Source organism: Rana temporaria, chromosome 9 (assembly GCF_905171775.1).
Source record: "Rana temporaria chromosome 9, aRanTem1.1, whole genome shotgun sequence".
Classification (NCBI taxonomy): Eukaryota; Metazoa; Chordata; class Amphibia; order Anura; family Ranidae; genus Rana; species Rana temporaria.
In genome coordinates, this window is record NC_053497.1 from 154356651 (window position 1) to 154376273 (window position 19623).

Consider the following 19623-nt stretch of genomic DNA (forward strand, 5'->3'; position numbering starts at 1 on the left):
GTTGAGGCTAGGCGTGGGGGGCGGACGGGGTGACCCCGAGTCGACCCCCTCGCCCATCCCACTTATACTGAGAGGTTCCACTTGATGAATAGAGGACGTAGTAAAAGTAGACAAGGGATTTGGGTTAGCTGTTGTCTCTGAAGGGACATAGAGGCCTTTTGAATAGTTACAAGTAGATATATTGCCTCTAGATAGATTTACTACGCACCTTCCTTACGAAATTTGTTTGGATGAGGTAATTTACACGGACTATGTCACTGTTTTATGATGCTTGTCTCACATGCTTAATTCGTACCTTTCCCCCCCTCTTGTAAACATTTTGATGTGAATCCTCTTGTGAGGACATGTTATGTCTGTTAACAGTAAGGTTGTATATGTAACATTGTCCATACCTTTTTGCTCTTAATAAAATCTTTATGGAAAAAAAAAGAAATCCTTATGAGGTATGTGGCGAGCTGGATCACTCGCGGTCCACGGGGGGGGGATGGGCGGATCAAGCAAAAAGTAAGGGGACGATGACAGCATGAACCTCGGGTCTCAGATCAGGGGCGTTGTCGGGGCTAGACATATGGAGGTGTCTCTTCGCTCAGAAGTCATCCAGGGCCCTGGATGAGTGAGGCTTGTTGTTGGGAGTACCCGCTTGGGAACCAACCAGAGACCATCCTCGACGGGAGGCTTTCATTCTCTTGGAGGACCTGTTGTCAGGGGATGTCAGTGGGGAGTCGGGAGGGCTCCTAACCACGGGAGGCAGACGGAACTCCTGGTACCAGTCAGGGAGATCAATTAGATCTAATTGCAGAGCGGTACAAAAATCCGGGAGGTCAGCGGGAGAGCGCAGCACATGTTGTTTGCCGTTGTAGTTCACCGGGAGAGCGAACGGGAATCTCCAAGTGTAACGCAAGTCTTTTTCTCTGAGTTTGTCTAGGAGGGGGCGCAGTGCTCTGCGATTTCTCAAGGTGATCTGTGAAAGATCTTGAAAAAGCATTATCATTTCACCATTGTAGATTATTCTCTCGTTCCTGCGTGCTTTCCTCATTATATCCTCCTTTAAGGTAAAACTTTGGAGGCAACACATTATGTCACGTGGTGGCTGGGAATCAGGGCCTTTAGCTCTGAGAGCCCTCACAAAGTCTATGGCTGTGTCTTCTGGCCTCTCCAACAGGCTGTTGAAAACTCTCTGCAGTGCTAGCATGACTTGGTCAGCCTCTACTGACTCCGGGACCCCCCGTACTCTAAGGCCTCGTACAGACGAGAGGATATCCGCTGGAAACGGTCTGCCGGACCGTTTCCAGCGGATAAATCCTCTGGCGGATTTGGATCTGATGGCTGTACACACCATCAGATCGAAATCCCTGCGGAATACATCCGCGGTGACGTGGCCGCGCCATCGCCGCGACGATGACGCGGGACGTGCGCGACCCTGGAAGGTAAATACTTCCATGCATGCATCGAATCATTACGACGCATGCGAGGGATGGGAGCGGACGGACTGTACAGACGACCGGATCAGTCCGCTGGACTGGATTCCAGCGGATAGATTTCTTAGCATGCTAAGAAATTTTTATCTGCTGGGAATCCGTCGGCTGGATTTTTATCCGCCTGAAAATGTCCGCTAGGCCGTACACACGAATGGATCTATCTGCTGGAACTGATCCGCGGATCAATCCCAGCGGATCGATCCGGTCGTGTGTACGGGGCCTTATATTACACCTCCTTCCTCTATTGTCCAAGTCCTCTAAGTGCCTGTTTATTTCAATAAAGTGTTCAGCATGAGAGTAAGAGACCTTCTCCAGTCTGCGAATATCCCTGTCCCTGTGTCTCCCCTCTAGCTCAGCCGCCTCCATATTCCCATTAAGGACCATGAGGTTGGATTTTAAGTCCTTGATTGCTGCTGAGAACGTAGATTTTATGTCTGCAGCTATGCCTTTCATGTCCTCATAGGTGAGGGGTCTATGATTCCGGAGGTGTCCCTTACCGGTCTCCTCTGTGGCGGATTGGGAATCTTCACTGTATTCCTCCTCCACGTGCGGCGGCGCCATCTTGGGTTTCACTGTGCTGTTCCGGGAGGCCGATTGATTTTTGAAGATATCTGCGATATCTCTCCCCTTGTAGGCAACCGAAGAGCGGCGGGATCTTGTGTGCAGGGTGCCGAACGATCTCCTATGCATCCTGCTGTGTTTTAGTGTGGAGAGATGGGTCTCAGGCTGCGAGAACGACGGAGCTCCTGGATTAGGCTGCCGTCTCCATTGCGCGCCAAGCCACGCCCCTTCCGCACTTCTTCTTCTTCTTCCATCTTCTTCTTTTCTGCTTTCATTCGGGTTTCTTCCTCCATCTTCTTCTGCTTCTTTCTTGGGTCTTCTCGTCCGCATCTTGCCCGGTGTCTTCTTCCATCTTCGCCTCCTTCCGTCGGCCTTCTTGTCCCGCATCTTCTTCTTCCCCGGACGCTGCGCTTGAAATTTAATTCCCCGCCGTGTGCCGCTCCTGTGACCCCCGCCCCCCTCTGACGCCACAGGTAAACTCACAAGAAAGTCCGCGTGTGGTATATGTGCGTCAGAGGGGGGCGGGGTCACTGAGCGTCACACAGCGGGAATTCAAATGGAAGCTCGTCCGCATCTTGCGCGGCTTCTTCTTCCCCGGACGCTGCGCTTGAAATTGAATTCCCCGCCGTGTGACGCTCTGTGACCCTGCCCCCCTCTGACGCACATGACTTTCTTATTTTTTAGTTTACCTGTGGCGTCAGAGGGGGGTGGGGTCTCAGGAGCGGCACTCGACGGAGAATTCAATTTCAAGCGCAGCGTCCGGGGAAGAAGAAGATGCGGGACGAGAAGGCCGACGGAAGGAGAAGATGGAAGAAGACGCCGGTCAAGATGTGGATGAGAAGACCCAAGAAAGAAGCAGAGGAAGATGGAGGAAGAAACCCGAATGAAAGAAGAAAAGAAAAAGAAGAAGCGCGGAAAGAAGATATTAACCAGTTAATCACCGCCCCATAGACAATATACGTCTACAGGGCAGTTGCTTAACTCTGGGAGGACATTCCCTGGGGCACGCACACGGGAATGTCCGTGCCCGGCGGGTCCAGAGGACCCGGCCGATCACGAATCGCGGTAAATTGCCACTCATAGCGGCCATTTACCACGTGATCGCTTCGTCCAATGACGGAGCGATCACATGTAAACAAACCGGCGTCATTTGATGACGCCGGTTCCTCTTTCCTCTCTCTGTACCGATCGGTACAGTGTGAGAGGGGGAGCGCGGGTATCAGCAGCGATGTGGCTGGATCTGTGACTATTGAAGTCACAGATCCATCCATCCCTGCTTAGCCATCCCTGCAACCCCCTGCAATACTGTGCATTACCCCCTGCGCAATACTCTGCAATACCCCCCTGCGCAATACTCTGCATACCCCCGTGCGCAATACTCTGCATAACTCCCTACGCAATACTCTGCATACCCCCTGCGCAATACTCTGCATACCCCCCCTGTGCAACACTCTGCATACCCCCGGCAATACTCTGCATACCCCCGGCAATACTCTGCATACCCCCATGCGCAATAGTCTGCATACCCCCTGCGCAATACTCTGCATACCCCCCTACGCAATACTCTGCATACCCCCGGCAATACTCTGCATTACCCCCGGCAATACTCTGCATTACCCCCGGCAATACTCTGCATTACCCCCAGCAATACTCTGCATTTCTCCCCGGCAATTACTCTGCATACCCCACGGCAATTACTCTGCAATACCCCTGCGAAATTACTCTGCAATACCCCCCGCGCCAATACTCTGCAATACCCCCCGCACCAATACTCTGCAATACCCCCGGACCAATACTCTGCAATACCCCCGCACCAATACTCTGCAATACCCCGGCTAATACTCTGCAGTACCCAGAAAATACTCTTGGAAAAAAAATGTGTTTTAACCACTTCCCGCCCGCCGGCCGTCATGACGTCCTTGACTTTGTGCAGGGATATCTGAATGATGCCTGCAGCTACAGGCATCATTCAGATATCATTTTTTTCAGCCGGCGATTCCCTACACCATAAAAACAATCATATCAGCTGTTCCGCCTCTTGATTGTTCTTACAGAAGGCGAAAAGGGACGTCCCCCCTCCCTTCTCCCTCCGGTGCTTCTTCCGACTCTCCGCTACGATCGAAACCAGGATCGTTTTTTTTTGTTTGTTTTTTCAGGAATTCCAGCCTAGAAGTGAGATGTGGGGTCTTATTGACCCCACATGTCACTGTAAAGAGGACCTTTCATGCTATATTCCTATTACAAGGGATGTTTACATTTCTTGTAATAGGAATAAAAGTGATCAAAACATTTATTTTTGGGGAAAAAACGTGTCAAACTAAAATAAATAAAGTGAAATAAACAATAAAAAAAATAATTTTTTTTAAAGTGCTCCCTGTTCCCGCGTGCTCGTATACAGAAGCGACCGCACACGTAAGTCCCGCCCACAAATTGAAACGGTGTTCAAACCACACATGTGAGGTATCGCTGCGAACGTTAGAGCGAGAGCAATACTGTTGGCCCTAGAGCTCTTCTCCAACTAAAAATATGTAACCAGTAAAAATATTTAAAGCGTCGCCTATGGGGATTTTTAGGTAGCAACGTTTGGCGCCATTTCACGAGTGTGTGGAATTTTGAAGGGTGACATGTTGGGTATCTATTGACTCGGCGTAACTTCACGTTTAATATTATGCAAAAACATTGGGCTAACTTTAATGTTTTTATTTTTTTTTAAAAAGCACAAAACTGTTAAAATTATTTCCAAAAAAAACGTGTTCGAAAAATTGCTGCGAAAATACTGTGTGCGATAAAAAGTTGCAACGACCGCCATTGTATTCTCTAGGGTCTTTGCTAAAAAAGCATATATAATGTTTTGGGGTTCTATGTAAAAATCTAGCAAATAAATTATGATTTTTACATGTAGGAGAGAAATGTCAGAATTGGTCTGGGTGTTCCAAAATGCCTGATGGTGCTCCCTGCATGTTGGGCCTCTGTATGTGGCCACGCTGTGTAAAAGTCTCACACATGTGGTATCGCCATACTCGGGAGGAATAGCAGAATGTGTTTTAGGGTGTAATTTGTGGTATGCATATGCTGTGTGTGAGAAATAACCCGCTAATATGAAAATTTTGTGGAAAAAAAATTAAAATGAAAAAAATATTGATTTTGCAAAGAATTGTGGGAAAAAATTACAACTTCAAAAACTCACAATGCCTCTTTCTAAATACCTTGGAATGTCTTCTTTCCAAAAAGGGGTCATTTGGGGGGTATTTGTACTTTTCTGGCATGTTAGGGTCTCAAGAAATGAGAGAGGCTGTCAGTACATCAGATGTGATCAAATTGATCAATTTTTAGTAATTGGTACCATAGCTTGTAGACCCTATAACTTTCACCCAGACTAAATAATATCCATTTTTTTTGTTTTGTTACCAAAGATATGTAGCAGTATACATTTTAGGTTCAATTTTTGAAGAAAAATTACTTTTTTGCAAAATGTTATAATAGAAATGAAGAAAAATTCATTTTTTTTACAAAATTTTCATTCTTTTTTCATTTATAGCAAAAAAAAAAAAAAAACGCAGAGGTGATCAAATACCACCAAAAGAAAGCTCTATTTGTGGGGAAAAAAAGGACAAAAATTTAATTTGGTTACAGTGTTGTATGACTGAGTTATTGTCATTCAAACTGTGAGAGCACCGGAAGCTGAAAATTGGTCTGGTTATTAAGGGGGTTTAAGTGCCCAGTGGTCAAGTGGTTAATAAAGGAATTGTCAAAAACCGGCTATTGTCATTTTTAACATTTTTGACACTTTATTTTGGTGAAATGGTAGCTCAGGGGGGGCGGGATCTGGGGGTCTCCGTTTGTTGAAGGGGTCTTCCAGATTCTGATAAGCCCCCTGGCCGCAGACCCCCACAACCACCGGGCAAGGGTTGTGGGGATGAGGCCCTTGTCCCCATCAACATGGGAACATCCTCCCCATGTTGAGGGCATGTGGCCTGGTACGGTTCAGGAGAGGGGGGGGCGCACTCTGTCCCCCCTCTTTTCTGCGGCCGGCCAGGTTAACGTGCTCAGATAAGGGTCTGGTGTGGATTTTTGGGGGGACTCCATTTTTTTTTAATTTGGGGTGGAGTTGCCCTTAAAATCCACACCAGAACTGAAGGGCCTGGTATGGATATTTGGGGGGAACCCCACGTCATTTTTTTTTCTTTTTTTTTACGGCGGGGTTCTCCTTAATATCCATACCAGACCTGAAGGGCCTGGTAATTGAATTTGGGGGGACCCCCACGCATTTTTTTTTTTATGAATGAATCCTCAAAATTGCTGGAGCCGACAATTTATTATTGCCGCAAGTGAATTTTAAATGTCTTTTTTTTCTTTCAGAATGTCATTTTTTGCAGGGACAGTTCTAAGTGCGGGAAACATGCGCTATTTCACATGCTAACTTTACACCCCCCCTAGGTACGAAATTTAAAGGAATATTTCACTTTTATTGTTTCACTTTAAGCATTATTAAATTCACTGCTCCCGAAAAAACAGCCGTTTTAAAAAATAAAAAAAAAGCATTGGTACATGTCCCCTGGGTCAGGACTCAGGTCCCCAAACACTTTTTAGGACAAAACGTGCATATTAACCTTTAAAATGAACACTTTTGATTTCTCCCATAGACTTCTATAGGGAGTTCGGCGACAGCTTTACATATTACTTGCATTGCGCCCGCTACTACACCGGTTCATGCGCCTAATTAGGGCTTCATCCGGCACACTAATTAGGCCATGAACCGGCGCAGCGCATTGATATTAGTAAATCAGCCCCAGTGTGTACCATGATCCATATGCAAGCTACAGTACCAGTCCCACCCAACCCCCTTACTGGTCAAGAAAAAGGAATAGCAAGAAAGCAACCCATATTAAAACTGTTGTGTCCAAGGAAGCCAGACCTGGTCAAATTTCTGAGGGCAACCCCTATTAATATAAGTAAGCTTATACATTGGTAGCATTGCATTCACAGAGGACTCCCATGCTTCAACCTTGGAGGGAGAGGACTACTTCTTAAAAATGTCCTTTATGGCATAAAAGAGCAGCATAGAAACAAGCAGTTTTGTGTAACAAGGGCGTTGGTAATCGTCATGTATCCCAAGCAGGGCCAACTCGGGCAATACCGGGATAGATAGTGTGAGCCGCACATTGATACATTAAAATACCTCCCCCCACTTCAGAAACTGAGGGCCAAATCCAAAGCATTTCAGAACCTCCCAAAGGTCGCCCCCATCTCCTGCATAAAGATACCTACAAACTGATAAGTAGTCATTCCTTCACTTGTAGTTCTATAGGAAGATCTAACGCTAACGTATCATCTATTACAATTGTAGTATTACAAATACTGTGTGGAGATTAACATATCTTCTGGGAGATACTATTGTGCTAAAGCTTGTTGCAAAGGAGTACCTTAAAGGGACAGCTATCTCTAAATTACTACAGCAATGTTTAGCTCACGTATGCTTCTATAAATTCCTGAGCTATATAGCCTCTCATATGTAACCATTGCTACATCTATAATTATACCTCATGTCTGCAACTATATTTACCTGAGCTATACTGCTTCTCATATGCAAATAGTATTATATCTACAATATTTACCTCAAGTATGCTACTATAATTACCTGAGCTATATTGCCTTTCATACGCAAGTACTATTACTCAACTAAAGTACCTGTCATATGCAAGTAAGAGTTGTCATTACAACTTCTATTTACTACGAGCTTGACATAAGTACAAATCCTCATAGGCCTTGTCCTAATTGTTTGAACATGTTCGCTCTAACTTTTCTATGCTAGGGGGTGATGCTATTTCATAGCATCTCCCCTAGTGGCCTAATACATCTCTACATGCTAAGGTTGATATGATGTAGAGAACCCCCAAACTCCTGTTGCTAGAAGTGACACCTGGGGTCCCTTACTGATAATCACTTGCATGTAGTGGTGTATTGGGATATTGATCTTGAACTATAATTTTAAACGCTAAGCTCCGGTCGCATGTTGTAATGCATAAGAAATAAATAGTTGCGCTATACCAAAGGATATACTACCACTATCAAACACACATATCAACCTGTAAAGTAAAACATATGTGCCTAGTAGTGAATAAACTATAAGCATATATTATTGAAACAATGCTAACACCAAAAAAATAAAAACATATACCACCATTTGGTGAAATAGCGTGAAGCTAATCAACGTGCTTTGTCTGCAATATTAGCAGAGACAAAAAACTTAAAGGGGTTGTAAAGGAATTTTTTTTTCATAATAAACATCCTTTACCTGCAGACATTCCTCTTTTCACTTCCTCATTGTTCGTTTTTGCTCAGAAGTTGCTCTATTTCTTCTCTGTTCTGTTCACTTCCTGCTTGTCTGATTGTTACTCACCACCATGAAGGGAGGCTTTACTGCGGTGGTCAGTAACGTGCTCGCCCCCTCCTGGGAACTACATCTGTGCGGCAGGACGCTCTCTATGTGTTAGAGTCTTCAAGGAGGTGGGAATTACTGGGCGTGCCGCAATTCATACTGGGAAATCTAGTTCTTACATGAACGAGCACTGCAAACCAGGAAGTGAATGAGAGAATAGAAACTAGAATGCCGGAGGTGATATAGATGAAGGAATTTAATAGGTCTTTACTCGTTTTTTTAACAGAATCATTACACTATTCTGTCTGTCTACCTTGCAGACATTAATTTTAGGCAAAACATTTTTTTCCTTTAGTGACCCTTTAATCAGTCTGTAGATGGATTAAACAGTGACATAGGGAAAAAAAGAAAAATAGAAAAATTAAAAAGTAATAAGTTCAAAAATGGATGTAAGGAAAGTCCATAAATGGTGTGACTAAATAAACACCCGTGCACACTCCAATTGACTGTGTTCTCGTGATCCCGTGTAGGCCCAATGTGAATCCGCCACCATTAGTCAAATAATCTGCTTACCAGATCAAAAGGTCCTAATGGACCAGATACAGCATATAAGAATCCAGCAGGAAACTGGCAACCACTGTGTCCGCAGTTTGGTAAAATCAGATGGGCTCCAAATGTAAATCACTCATTGGCAGGTCAATCATGTAAGGAAGGAGAAGCCTCACATAGCATAAAATCAGGGTGATTTATTGGTAAAACAGTGTATAAAGTATACAACTCACATTTTGGTAGATAAAAACAAGCCTTGAGCCTGTAGCGCCGGCCAGACGCTAACAAGCAAACCTGTTCATGTAGAGATTCAGCGAAAGAGGGTGATGACATCAGCGGAGCGAGCGGCGTGCTGACATCATCAGCCCTCTTTCGCTGAATCTCTACACGAACGTGTTTGCCTGTTAGCGTCCGGCCGGCGCTACAGGCTCAAGGCTTATTTTTATCTACCAAATGTGAGTTGTATACTTTATACACTGTTTTACCAATAAATCACCCTGATTGTATGCTATGTGAGGCTTCTCCTTTTTTACATGATTGACCTGCCAATGAGTGATTTACATTTGGAGCCCATCTGATTTTACCAAACTGCGGAAACAGTGGTTACCAGTTTCCTGCTGGATTCTTATATGCTGTATCTGGTCCATTAGGACCTTTTGATCTGGTAAGCAGATTATTTGACTAATGGTAGCGGATTCACATTGGGCCTACACGGGATCACGAGAACACAGTCAATTTGAGTGTGCAGAGGTGTTTATTTAGTCACAACATTTATGGACTTTCCTTACATCCATTTTGGACTCATTACTTTTAAATTTTTCTATTTTTCTTTTTTCCCTATGTCACTGTTTAATTCATCTACATCGGACATGTCTCCTGGGAGCTTTTGGTCTGATGTGTGTACACACCATCAGACCAAAATCCCCGCGGACAGAGAACGCGGTGACGTAGAAGACACCGACGTTCTCAAACACGGAAGTGCAATGCTTCCACGCATGCGTCGAATCAATTAGATGCATGCGCGGGATTTCCGGGCGCTGGTTACACATCATAACCAGCGGACATGTCCGATTAGGTGTAATAACCATCGGACATGTCTGACGGACATGTTTCCAGCGGACAAGTTTCTTAGCTTGCTAAGAAACTTTTGTCCGCTGGAAACCTGTCCGCTAGGCCGTACACACGGTTGGACATGTCTGCGGAAACTGGTCCGCGGACCAGTTTCAGCGGACATGTTCGACCGTGTGTACGGGGCCTTAGTGGTAGTAAATCCTTTGGTATAGCGCAACTATTTATTTCCTATTCTTTGCACACTGTTGTTTACAGATTAGTTGCTGCTTATTAATCCAAACATAGGTTATAATTTATTTAACATTGCGCAGTTGTTCTCCACTATTCTACATGTTGTAATGCGTCCATGTTTAGTAGCTCAACATCTTTCTTTATGTGACACAGAGATGATGTATAGATCCCCCAAACTCCTGCTGCAAGGAGTAATGCCTGGGGCCTAATACTGAGTTGTCGCATAGAGAATCGCACTGAAATCCTTGCTAACCGCAGTTGTGGTTCACTCCATTCACCAGTGCTGTTACACTATCTAGCATGGATTTCTTAGTGAGATCTAATCTTAGCAGGGATAACTCGCTGAGGGTGTGTTGCCAGGTGTAATATGTGTCCGGACCAGGCGACTGAACATATGACCTTTCCTGTGTCAGGACCTGACCCTCCAACTACCATGAGAAACTGCATAGAACCCCTCTTCCGAGCAGCAATACGTTTGATGAACTCCCCTCTTAGCCAGGCTTTCAGTCTATTTTTATTTAAAAGACAAGTATGGACTTTAAAAAAAAAATGTATACTTACATTCTGTATCGATCCGATGCTGCATCTTTCCCCTACTGGCTCTGCATTAACAACTAAGCTTTTAAAGACTGCTGATCACTCAGTTCTCTGTCAGTCTCTGGCTCTCTGCTCCCCCCCGGTGCGCACTCGCTGGATCGCTGGGCTGTGGAGGGCGTGGGAGGGCCAGCTGAGCCAGCTACCGGCTCAGACTTCTGAGCTGATCCTTTCTGAGCCTGGAGCAGCTCTGTGACGTCAGCTGAAAATGAATCGCAGGAGTGCAGAACGAACTTCAATTCTCTAATCTATAGGAGAAGTACAGCCAAAATAGCTTTGGCTCCTTTAATGAAATGATGAGTAAATGATTGGTTTATTTAGGCACTTTGCACTTTAAAATACTGAGCACTGTACACCGCTTAGGGGGTGAAAGAGTAAGAGCATACCATTATCACGATTACGAGTCTTCTTTTCTTGATGGTGAAGTGTTTTTTGCATTGTTAAATGAAAGAGAAGAAAGCATGTTATGAAATGTCCAGAATATTTGTTGAATTATGTTGAATATTTTTTTCTAGGTCAGAAATGCCATTCAGAGGATGAAAGAAAAGAAAAGGGCCCTTTCATTCACGGTAAGTTAGAATAAAATGTTTTTTGAAATGAATAACTGTCTAATTATTCTACAAAACACACAGGGCCAGATTCACATAGATTTAGAAAGGCGCAGCAAATCAGAGATACGCTACGCCGCTGTATCTTACCTGGCTCTAAGTCGAATCCAGGAAGATTTTGCGCCATAAGTTACGGCGGCGTAGTGTATCTCTCGGCGCGTAATTCAAATTGGTGGGTAGGGGGCGTGATTCATTTAAATGAAGCGCGTCCCCGCTCCGAATGAACTGCGCATGCTCCGTTTTGAAATTTCCCGCCGTGCTTTGCGCGAAATGATGTCGCACCAACGTAATTTTTTGAACTTAGGCGTGAGTTACGTCCTTTCCTATTCTCGGACGACTTACGCCAAAATTTTTTTTTTAAATTCGACGCGGGAACGACGGCCATACTTTAACATGGCAAGTCTATCTATACGCCACAAAATAGCAGCTTTAACTATACGCCGGGAAAAGCCGACTAGCAACGACGTAAGAGAATGCGACGGCCGCGCATACCTTCGTGGATCGACGGAAAAAGCTAATTAGCATACCCGACGCGGAAAACATCGCGAACTCCACCCAGCGGGCGCCGAAGTATTGCACCTACGATCCAAAGGCGTACGAAGCCGCACGCCTGTCGGATCAAAGCCAGAAGCCGTCGTATCTTGGTTTGAGGATTCAAACTAAAGATACAACACGGCAAATTTGAAAGTACGCCGGTGTATCAGTAGATACGCTGGCGTACTTGCTCTGTGAATCTGGCCCACAGTGTTTGCCTAGTATATATTTCTGAAGACCGTTCATCCACTTTATTTATGTAAAAGGAAACATTTGTCAGTTTTATTTTTTTCATGTTTCAAAATGTATAAGCCAATTGTTAAGTCTATAAAATATTTATATGCAATTAATACAGAATGCTATCAAAACAGAGGGGTATATAAAAAAGAACTCTGGTTGTCCCAGGTGCATTCAAAATGCTGCCCACCCTGTGTGCTGTAGATACTCCTTCCCCTTCTCTCCATCTGCTCTGCTCCTGATCAGGATCATTGTGTGTGTGGAGAATGTCCTTGTGTTGCGCTGCCTGCACACAGAGTCTGGATTAGGCACACTCCTTTTTCTTATCCCCCCTCCCTCCAGCCATCAGTGAGAAGTGCTATAACCACTGCTGGGAAGCCATGGAAGAGGTAATTTCTGCATCTATACCCTTCTCGCCTAAACAGGCTGCTCTTCTCATTAAATCCCCTGCTCTGCTAGTATAACCACAAAGTTCCCCAATAGAAGTGCTGGGGAATACTTGGGCCCAGATTCACGTACAGCGGCATATCTTTGTGCCGGAGTAGCGCATCTCATATGCGCTACGCCGACGTCACATTGAGAGGCAAGCTGAGTATTCACAAAGCACTCGCTCCCATATTTGCGCCGGCATAACGTAAATTGGCCGGCGTAAGCCCGCCTAATTCAAAGTAGGGAGGTAGTGGGCGTGATCTATTAAAATGAAGCGTGACCCCATGTAAATGAATGGCCGAAAGAACAGTGCATTTGCGCGCATGCTCAGAATCACGTCAAATTTACTCCCTAAGATACAACGGCTTAATGCCTACGACGTGAACGTAACCTACGCCCAGCCCCATTCACGTGCGACTTACGTAAACTACATAAAATACGAAGGCTGTTCCGTCGTCCATACCCTAACATGACTTACCCCGGCTTTAGGTGGAATAACTTTATGCCGGACGTACGCCTTACGTAAACGGCGTAGATTACAGCGATGGGCGCAAGTACGTTCATGAATCGGCGTATCTAGGTCATTTACATATTCGATGCGTAAATCAATGGAAGCGCCCCTTGCGGCCAGCGTAAATATGCGCCCAAGATACGACGGCGTAGGAGACTTACGTTGGTCATACCAAGCCAAAATTCAGGCGTATCTTGTTTCCTGAATAAGGCGCATAGATACGACGGCGCACCCGTGGACTTACGCGTTGTATCAGAAGACACGTCGGCGTAAGTCCTTTCTGAATCCGGGCCTATAAGTCTGTACAGCCACAAACTAGTGTTGTACAAGCTGGTGCCTGGTAGATATAGTTCCACAAATGTAAGACCAAACGACAGATGATGCGAAAATATATAAAATATATATTGTTTATTGGTCATAGGACAAACTTAAAAAAGAGAAAAAAGCTCCTGTATAAACAAACTAGTCTTTATGTATGTTGGTCACATATTTCCATAATCCTACTTTAATGTAACTGATAGGCTGAAACCATATACCATAGTTTAAGCAGATGCAGGAGAGGCAAAAGTAGATGGTCTGGCCGGGTAGACCACTCGTTCCCCTAGATGGAAATAAGCAAATGCTTTGTGAAGGATATGGTGGAGAGCCCAATATGTACCATTGTGGTGAACTGCTGGCCCAACGTTGTAAAACAGAATGAAATCATGAGCAAGTCTCTTGCTATGGTTGAGTCTGATGTGGTAAAAAAAAAAGAAACAGGTGTATTTGAGTAGCCGGAGGTGACATAAGACTGTTCAGCAGGGCCGCGGGCTTGCTGGTTGATCCCAAGACAAACCCGGGAGACTTAGGCAAAGAGTGGGTGGCCACAGCTTCCAGGCGTCGCACTGAATGTGACCTCAAGGCCGCAATAGATGCAGTGTATAGTATAGAACAAAGAAAAGGCAAATGGCGTTCCGTGGAGCAATCTCTCAGGCCTCGTACAGACGAGCGGACCTGTCCGATGAAAACAGTCCGTGGACCGTTTTCATCGGACATGTCTACTAGCAGATTTTGGTCTGATGGTTGTACACACCATCAAACCAAAATCCCCGTGGACAGAATACGCGGTTTCGTGACGGCGACGATGACGCGGCGACGTGCGCGAACCCGGAAGTTCAATGCTTCCACGCATGCGTCGAATCACTTCGATGTCATGCGCGGGTTCTCGGGCCAGCGGACATGTCCGATGAGTCGTTCTGACCATCGGACATGTCCGGCGGACAGGCTTCCAGCGGACATGTTTCTTAGCATGCTAAGAAACATTTGTCCGCTGGAAACCTGTCCGGTCGGCCGGAAAATTGTCCGGTCGGCCCTACACACGATCGAACATGTCTGCTGAAACTGGTCCGACGGACCAGTTTCAGCGGACATGTTCGGTCGTGTGTACGAGGCCTCAGAAGGCTGTCATCATGAGAGTTTAATAGGAAATGCACAGAAAGCTAATTATATCTTAAAGGCAGAATTACCTCCTTTTTCCTCCCCCAGCATAGCCATAATGTTATTACCCATAACATTAGTAATACACAAGCATAAAACATATATCCACTGAACAATTTGATAAAAATATGTTAATTGAGTATATATCCTCTTGAAAGATATATACTACAAGAAATCAATGATATGTATAATATATAGTAAAAAAGAAATAACATAAAACATAAAGTAATTCAAAAATAAAAAATAAAAATAAATGTTTAAGAATACAAATAATAAAAAATAAACACCGACGGAAAATACAGTAAATGGTGGATGTGAGAAAGATACCATCAAACATATATATATATATTTTTATACTTATAAACCCATCCACAATGAACCAGAACCTTATGATGGCATAACTAGAGAAAGACCCTGTGTGAATGATGAACTTAATCGAAGGTTCATAAGATGGTGTGTACAGCCAGCTCTTCATTCAACCAATTGGGTGACAAAGTAGACAGCTTTAAAATCCAAAAGGTTTCCCTCTTGCACAATAAGGACAACCTCTCATTAACAGGCAGGTCCCCTTCTGGTATGCACTCAGTGGCATAGACAGATCTCCAGTGTTTTGGGTATGATAAGTCTTGAAGTGTTGGGGCACACTATGTAAGTCACCACCTCCAGAAATAAAAGAACGGTGGTCACCTATGTGTTTTCTGAAGGTGCGCTTAGTGTGCCCGACATACGAAAGGTTACAAGGGCATGTGAGCATGTTTACAACATATTATGAGAAGCAGGTTATAAATTGCTTGATATGGAAACCATTAACAGTTAAAAACATCATTGCACCTAGCAAGATAAGGAGTATACGCAACAAGAGACCCATAGATATAAAGTCCTACTTTGACAAAAATGCAAAAAGAGAGTCTGTTTAACTTTCTAGTCCATTAGACATGGACATAGTTAGACATGTTTTTTGAAAGGACTGGAGGTATAGTGGGGTTAGACATCCCAGATGAGGAGCAAGGAGAAGTCCACCTTTTTCTTTCATGTGGCTCTTTCAAGTGCTGTTGCCAACGGACTGCATGGGAGGTCGTCATATGTCTGGTCAAGCTTGTGGTGCCCAAGCGGCTGCTGTTATGACCACGCTTGATCCACTTCAGACATAGGTTGCAAACAGCAATGGTGCGATCTGCTGCACACGTGTCAAAAAAGGCCCACACCAAGGAACTTTTCAAAATCAGCAGGGAGTCAGGAGTGCCCTGCAACTGCGGAGCTCTGCCGTGTGATGCAATAGGGTGGCTGCCCTTAAGCTGCCTTGTTGGAGATATGCCTCCTCCTCCTCTTTTCTATCAGGCACCCGAGTAGAGTCAGTGACCTCATCATCCCCTCCCTGCTCGTCACTGGGGCAAACTTGGCAGTATGCTGCAGCTGGGGGAACATGACTGCCAGTTTCTTGTCCTTCTTGGGCACCCCTCTGTCTGGGCTCAAGTCATTCCCTTCCTTAACCTAGGTACCAACATTGTTGCCTTCAAATCGCTGCACATCCTCCAGCAGCATGTACCCAAAACTGTGGTCGAATAGTTTAGGGGACTCCACCATGCATAATGATTGACTGTGGACAGGGAGCCGGTGGAATAGGCTGCTTTGACAGCTGCATTGGAAGGCAACTGGGTGACAGAGGATGAGGAGGATGAGGACAGCTTTGTTATCCACTCCACCAACTCTTCTGCATGTTCTGGCTCAATAACACGGCCAGTAGCAGAAAAATAGGACAAGCATGCCCCACGGCCACGTGCAGAGGATGCACCATGTCCACGACCAGCACTGTTGACTGTAGACACAGAGCCTGCTTGCCCTCTTTTAGTGGCCTGTGAGCATCTGCCTTTCCTTGGTGGCCTTCCAGACATTATTATTATTATTATACAGGATTTATATAGCGCCAACAGTTTACGCAGCGCTTTACAACATCAGGGAAGACATTATAGTTACAATACAATTTAATACAGGAATGATTAGAGGGCCCTGCTCGTTAGAGCTTACAATCTAGACATGATGTATATTTTGTTTTGCAACACCGCACTACACTGTATTAGATACTGTGTACACCACCAGAAAAGTAGTAGCAACTATAGTACAGCTGCACTATATTGTATACTGTGTACACCACCGGAAAAATAGAAGCAACTACAAAACGGCTGCACTGTATTGTGTACTGTGTATACAACAAGAAAAGTAATAGCAAGTGCACTATGGCTGCACTGTATGGTGTACTGTGTACACCACCAGAAAAGTAGTAGCAACTGCACTACGGCTGCACTGTATTGTGTACTGTGTACATTACCAGAAAAGTAGTAGCAACTGCACTACGGGTGCACTGTATTGTGTACTATGTACACCACCAGAAAAGTAGTAGCTAGTGCACTACGGCTGCAATGTATTGTGTACACCACCAGAAGTGTAGTAGTAACTGCACTACAGCTGCACTGTATTGTGTACTGTGTACACCACCAAAAAAAGTAGTAGCAACTGCAGTATGGCTGCATTGTATTGTGTACTGTGTACACCACCAGAAAAGCAGTAGCAACTGCTATGAAGACAGACACATATGCTAGTTAACAATATCTTATTTATTTCCCAAGAAAATAGGACTATCACACACTAACAGCAGATATCTATAGAGCCTATAACAACAATAAAACAGAACATATACTTAACACTTCCTATAGGTAGAATCCTTGTTGGCTGAGCTCAGATGTTAAAAGAGGGCTCTCTGTTTCAAACAGTCCTATTTAAAGAACCTCAGTCGTAACTCATTCAAACATTTTGAATTGCCAGTCCCATTTGCTTTTGGACCAAACAGTATTCACAGGACAATCCTCCTCAATAGATTATATTACTGATGGTCCTGCCATACTTGGCCTCTGGTGACAGTATTGCCCATATTGTCTCCAATAGCTTGCTGGCCTTTGATCATTGCCATTACTTATGTTGGCAGTTACACCTCCTTTTGAAGCTTGTTTGCGGAGGGCTAATCAAGGAATCGCGCAGACAGATTGGAGCAGCTAGTATCATGTAAATTTAGAGGCTTAATTGGCTACATTCCAACCTCTGGGGGGGGGCATCCTGTCCTCCAGGAAACTGCAAGCATCAGCCTGGCTGATAGTTGGGAATGAAAATAGATGTGTAGAAAATCCAGAAATTATATTAATTCATGTTGCCTTCCAACATATGCCTATTTGCGCCTAAAGGGCGCACATCATCCTTCTCCAGACACGGCTCCTTTTGAGCAGTCCATAACAGTCTAGAAAGTAGACACAGTAGAGTAGAATCCCCAGTCAGCAAGCCCATTGATACCACCAAATACACAGACTGAGTCTGTACTTCTGTATATGGGATCAATGAGGAAGCATAGCATCTCTCATAATCGAAAATAGCACAGCCCATCCAGGCATTCGACCACCACCTTGGATTAGTGTAAGAGATGTGCTTTGGTAAAATCTTATTGAGCTGTGATGCTAACTCATAAGGCCACTGCCCCTCATACAAGGACTGTACAATCAGCTTGATGTTGGTTGATAATTCCGCCTGCCCCTGTGTGCACGCCAGAGCCCATGACATATTTCTGTCCTGTACCATCTCACACTCTCTACCAACCTCTCAACACGGTTGACAAAATCTTGAGCCACTTTACACTGGGTATTTATGTGACGCTATGGCTGCAAGTTTGTTCCTCAGGAGACCAATGTCCTCTCCAAAAACAACACCCATCCCAGCTCCTATTCCCCCCAATATAGTGCTGAATACATCCCTCCTCTTTTTGGTTACTTCTCAGAAATAAGCATCCTGCATGAACCTCATTCTGTGTCCACACATCTCTGGGAGTAAGCCACTGGTACCATGACTGCACTTGATTCAGTGTATACTCAGCAGCACATATAGGGTAATAGGTTTCTATCAACCACTGTGAGATGCTGAAGCACTATGTGGTGAAGGCACATAGTACCCTGGTAACCAGCGTTTATTACCTTTACTTACCAGTGCATGCTCCTGTGTGTAGTCACTGGCATTGCGTGTGCAGGGTTTCAACTAAGGATGAGCCGAACACTCCCCTGTTCGGTTCGCATCAGAACTTGCGAACACACCAAATGTTCGTGTGAACTTTAGAACCCTGTTAAAGTCTATGGGACTCGAACATTTGAAATCTAAAGTGTTAATTTTAAAGGCTAAATGCAAGTTATTGTCCTAAAAAGTGTTTGGGGACCTGGGTCCTGTCCCATGAAAAAGTTTTAAAAACGGCCGTTTTTTCAGGAGCAGTGAATTTAATAATGCTAAAAGTGAAACAATAAAAGTGTAATATTACTTTAAATATTACTTTAAATTTCGTACCTAGGGGGGGTGTAAAGTCAGCATGTGAAAAAGCGCATGTTTCCCGTACATAGAACTGTCCCTGCACAAAGTGTCATTTCTGAAAGGAAAAAAGGCATTTAAAACCGGCTTTGCGGGTCTAATGAATTGTCGGCTCTGGCAATTACAGAGATGATTCATTCATAAAAAATAAAAATAAAAAAGCTGGGGGTCCCCCCAAATTTCATTAACAGGCCCTTCAGGTCTGATATGGATATTAAGGGGAACCGTCAATTAAAAAAAAATGACGTGAGGTTCCCCCCAATTATCCATACCAGACCCTTCAGGTCTGGTGTGGATTTTAAGGGGAACTGCACCCCAAATTAAAAAAAAAAATGGCATGGAGTTCCCCCAAAAATCTACACCAGACCCTTATCCGAGCACGTTAACCTGGCCGGCCGCAGAAAAGAGGGGGGGACAGAGTGCACCCCCCCTCTCCTGAACCGCATCAGGCCACATGCCCTCAACATGGGGAGGATGTCCCCATGTTGATGGGGACAAGGGGCTCATCCCCACAACCCTTGCCCGGTGGTTGTGGGGGTCTGCGGGCAGGGGGCTTATAAGAATCTGCAAGAC

At 44.8% G+C, this 19623-nt stretch overlaps 1 protein-coding gene across 1 annotated transcript in view; it reads left to right on the forward strand.

The window, feature by feature from the left end:
- Positions 1 to 19623, forward strand: part of ADGRD2 (adhesion G protein-coupled receptor D2) — a 999543-nt gene that overhangs the window by 726892 nt on the left and 253028 nt on the right. The window contains exon 22 of the mRNA XM_040324866.1: positions 11379 to 11432. Coding sequence (XP_040180800.1) covers positions 11379 to 11432 — 54 coding nt within the window. The remainder of the gene's footprint in view (positions 1 to 11378; positions 11433 to 19623) is intronic.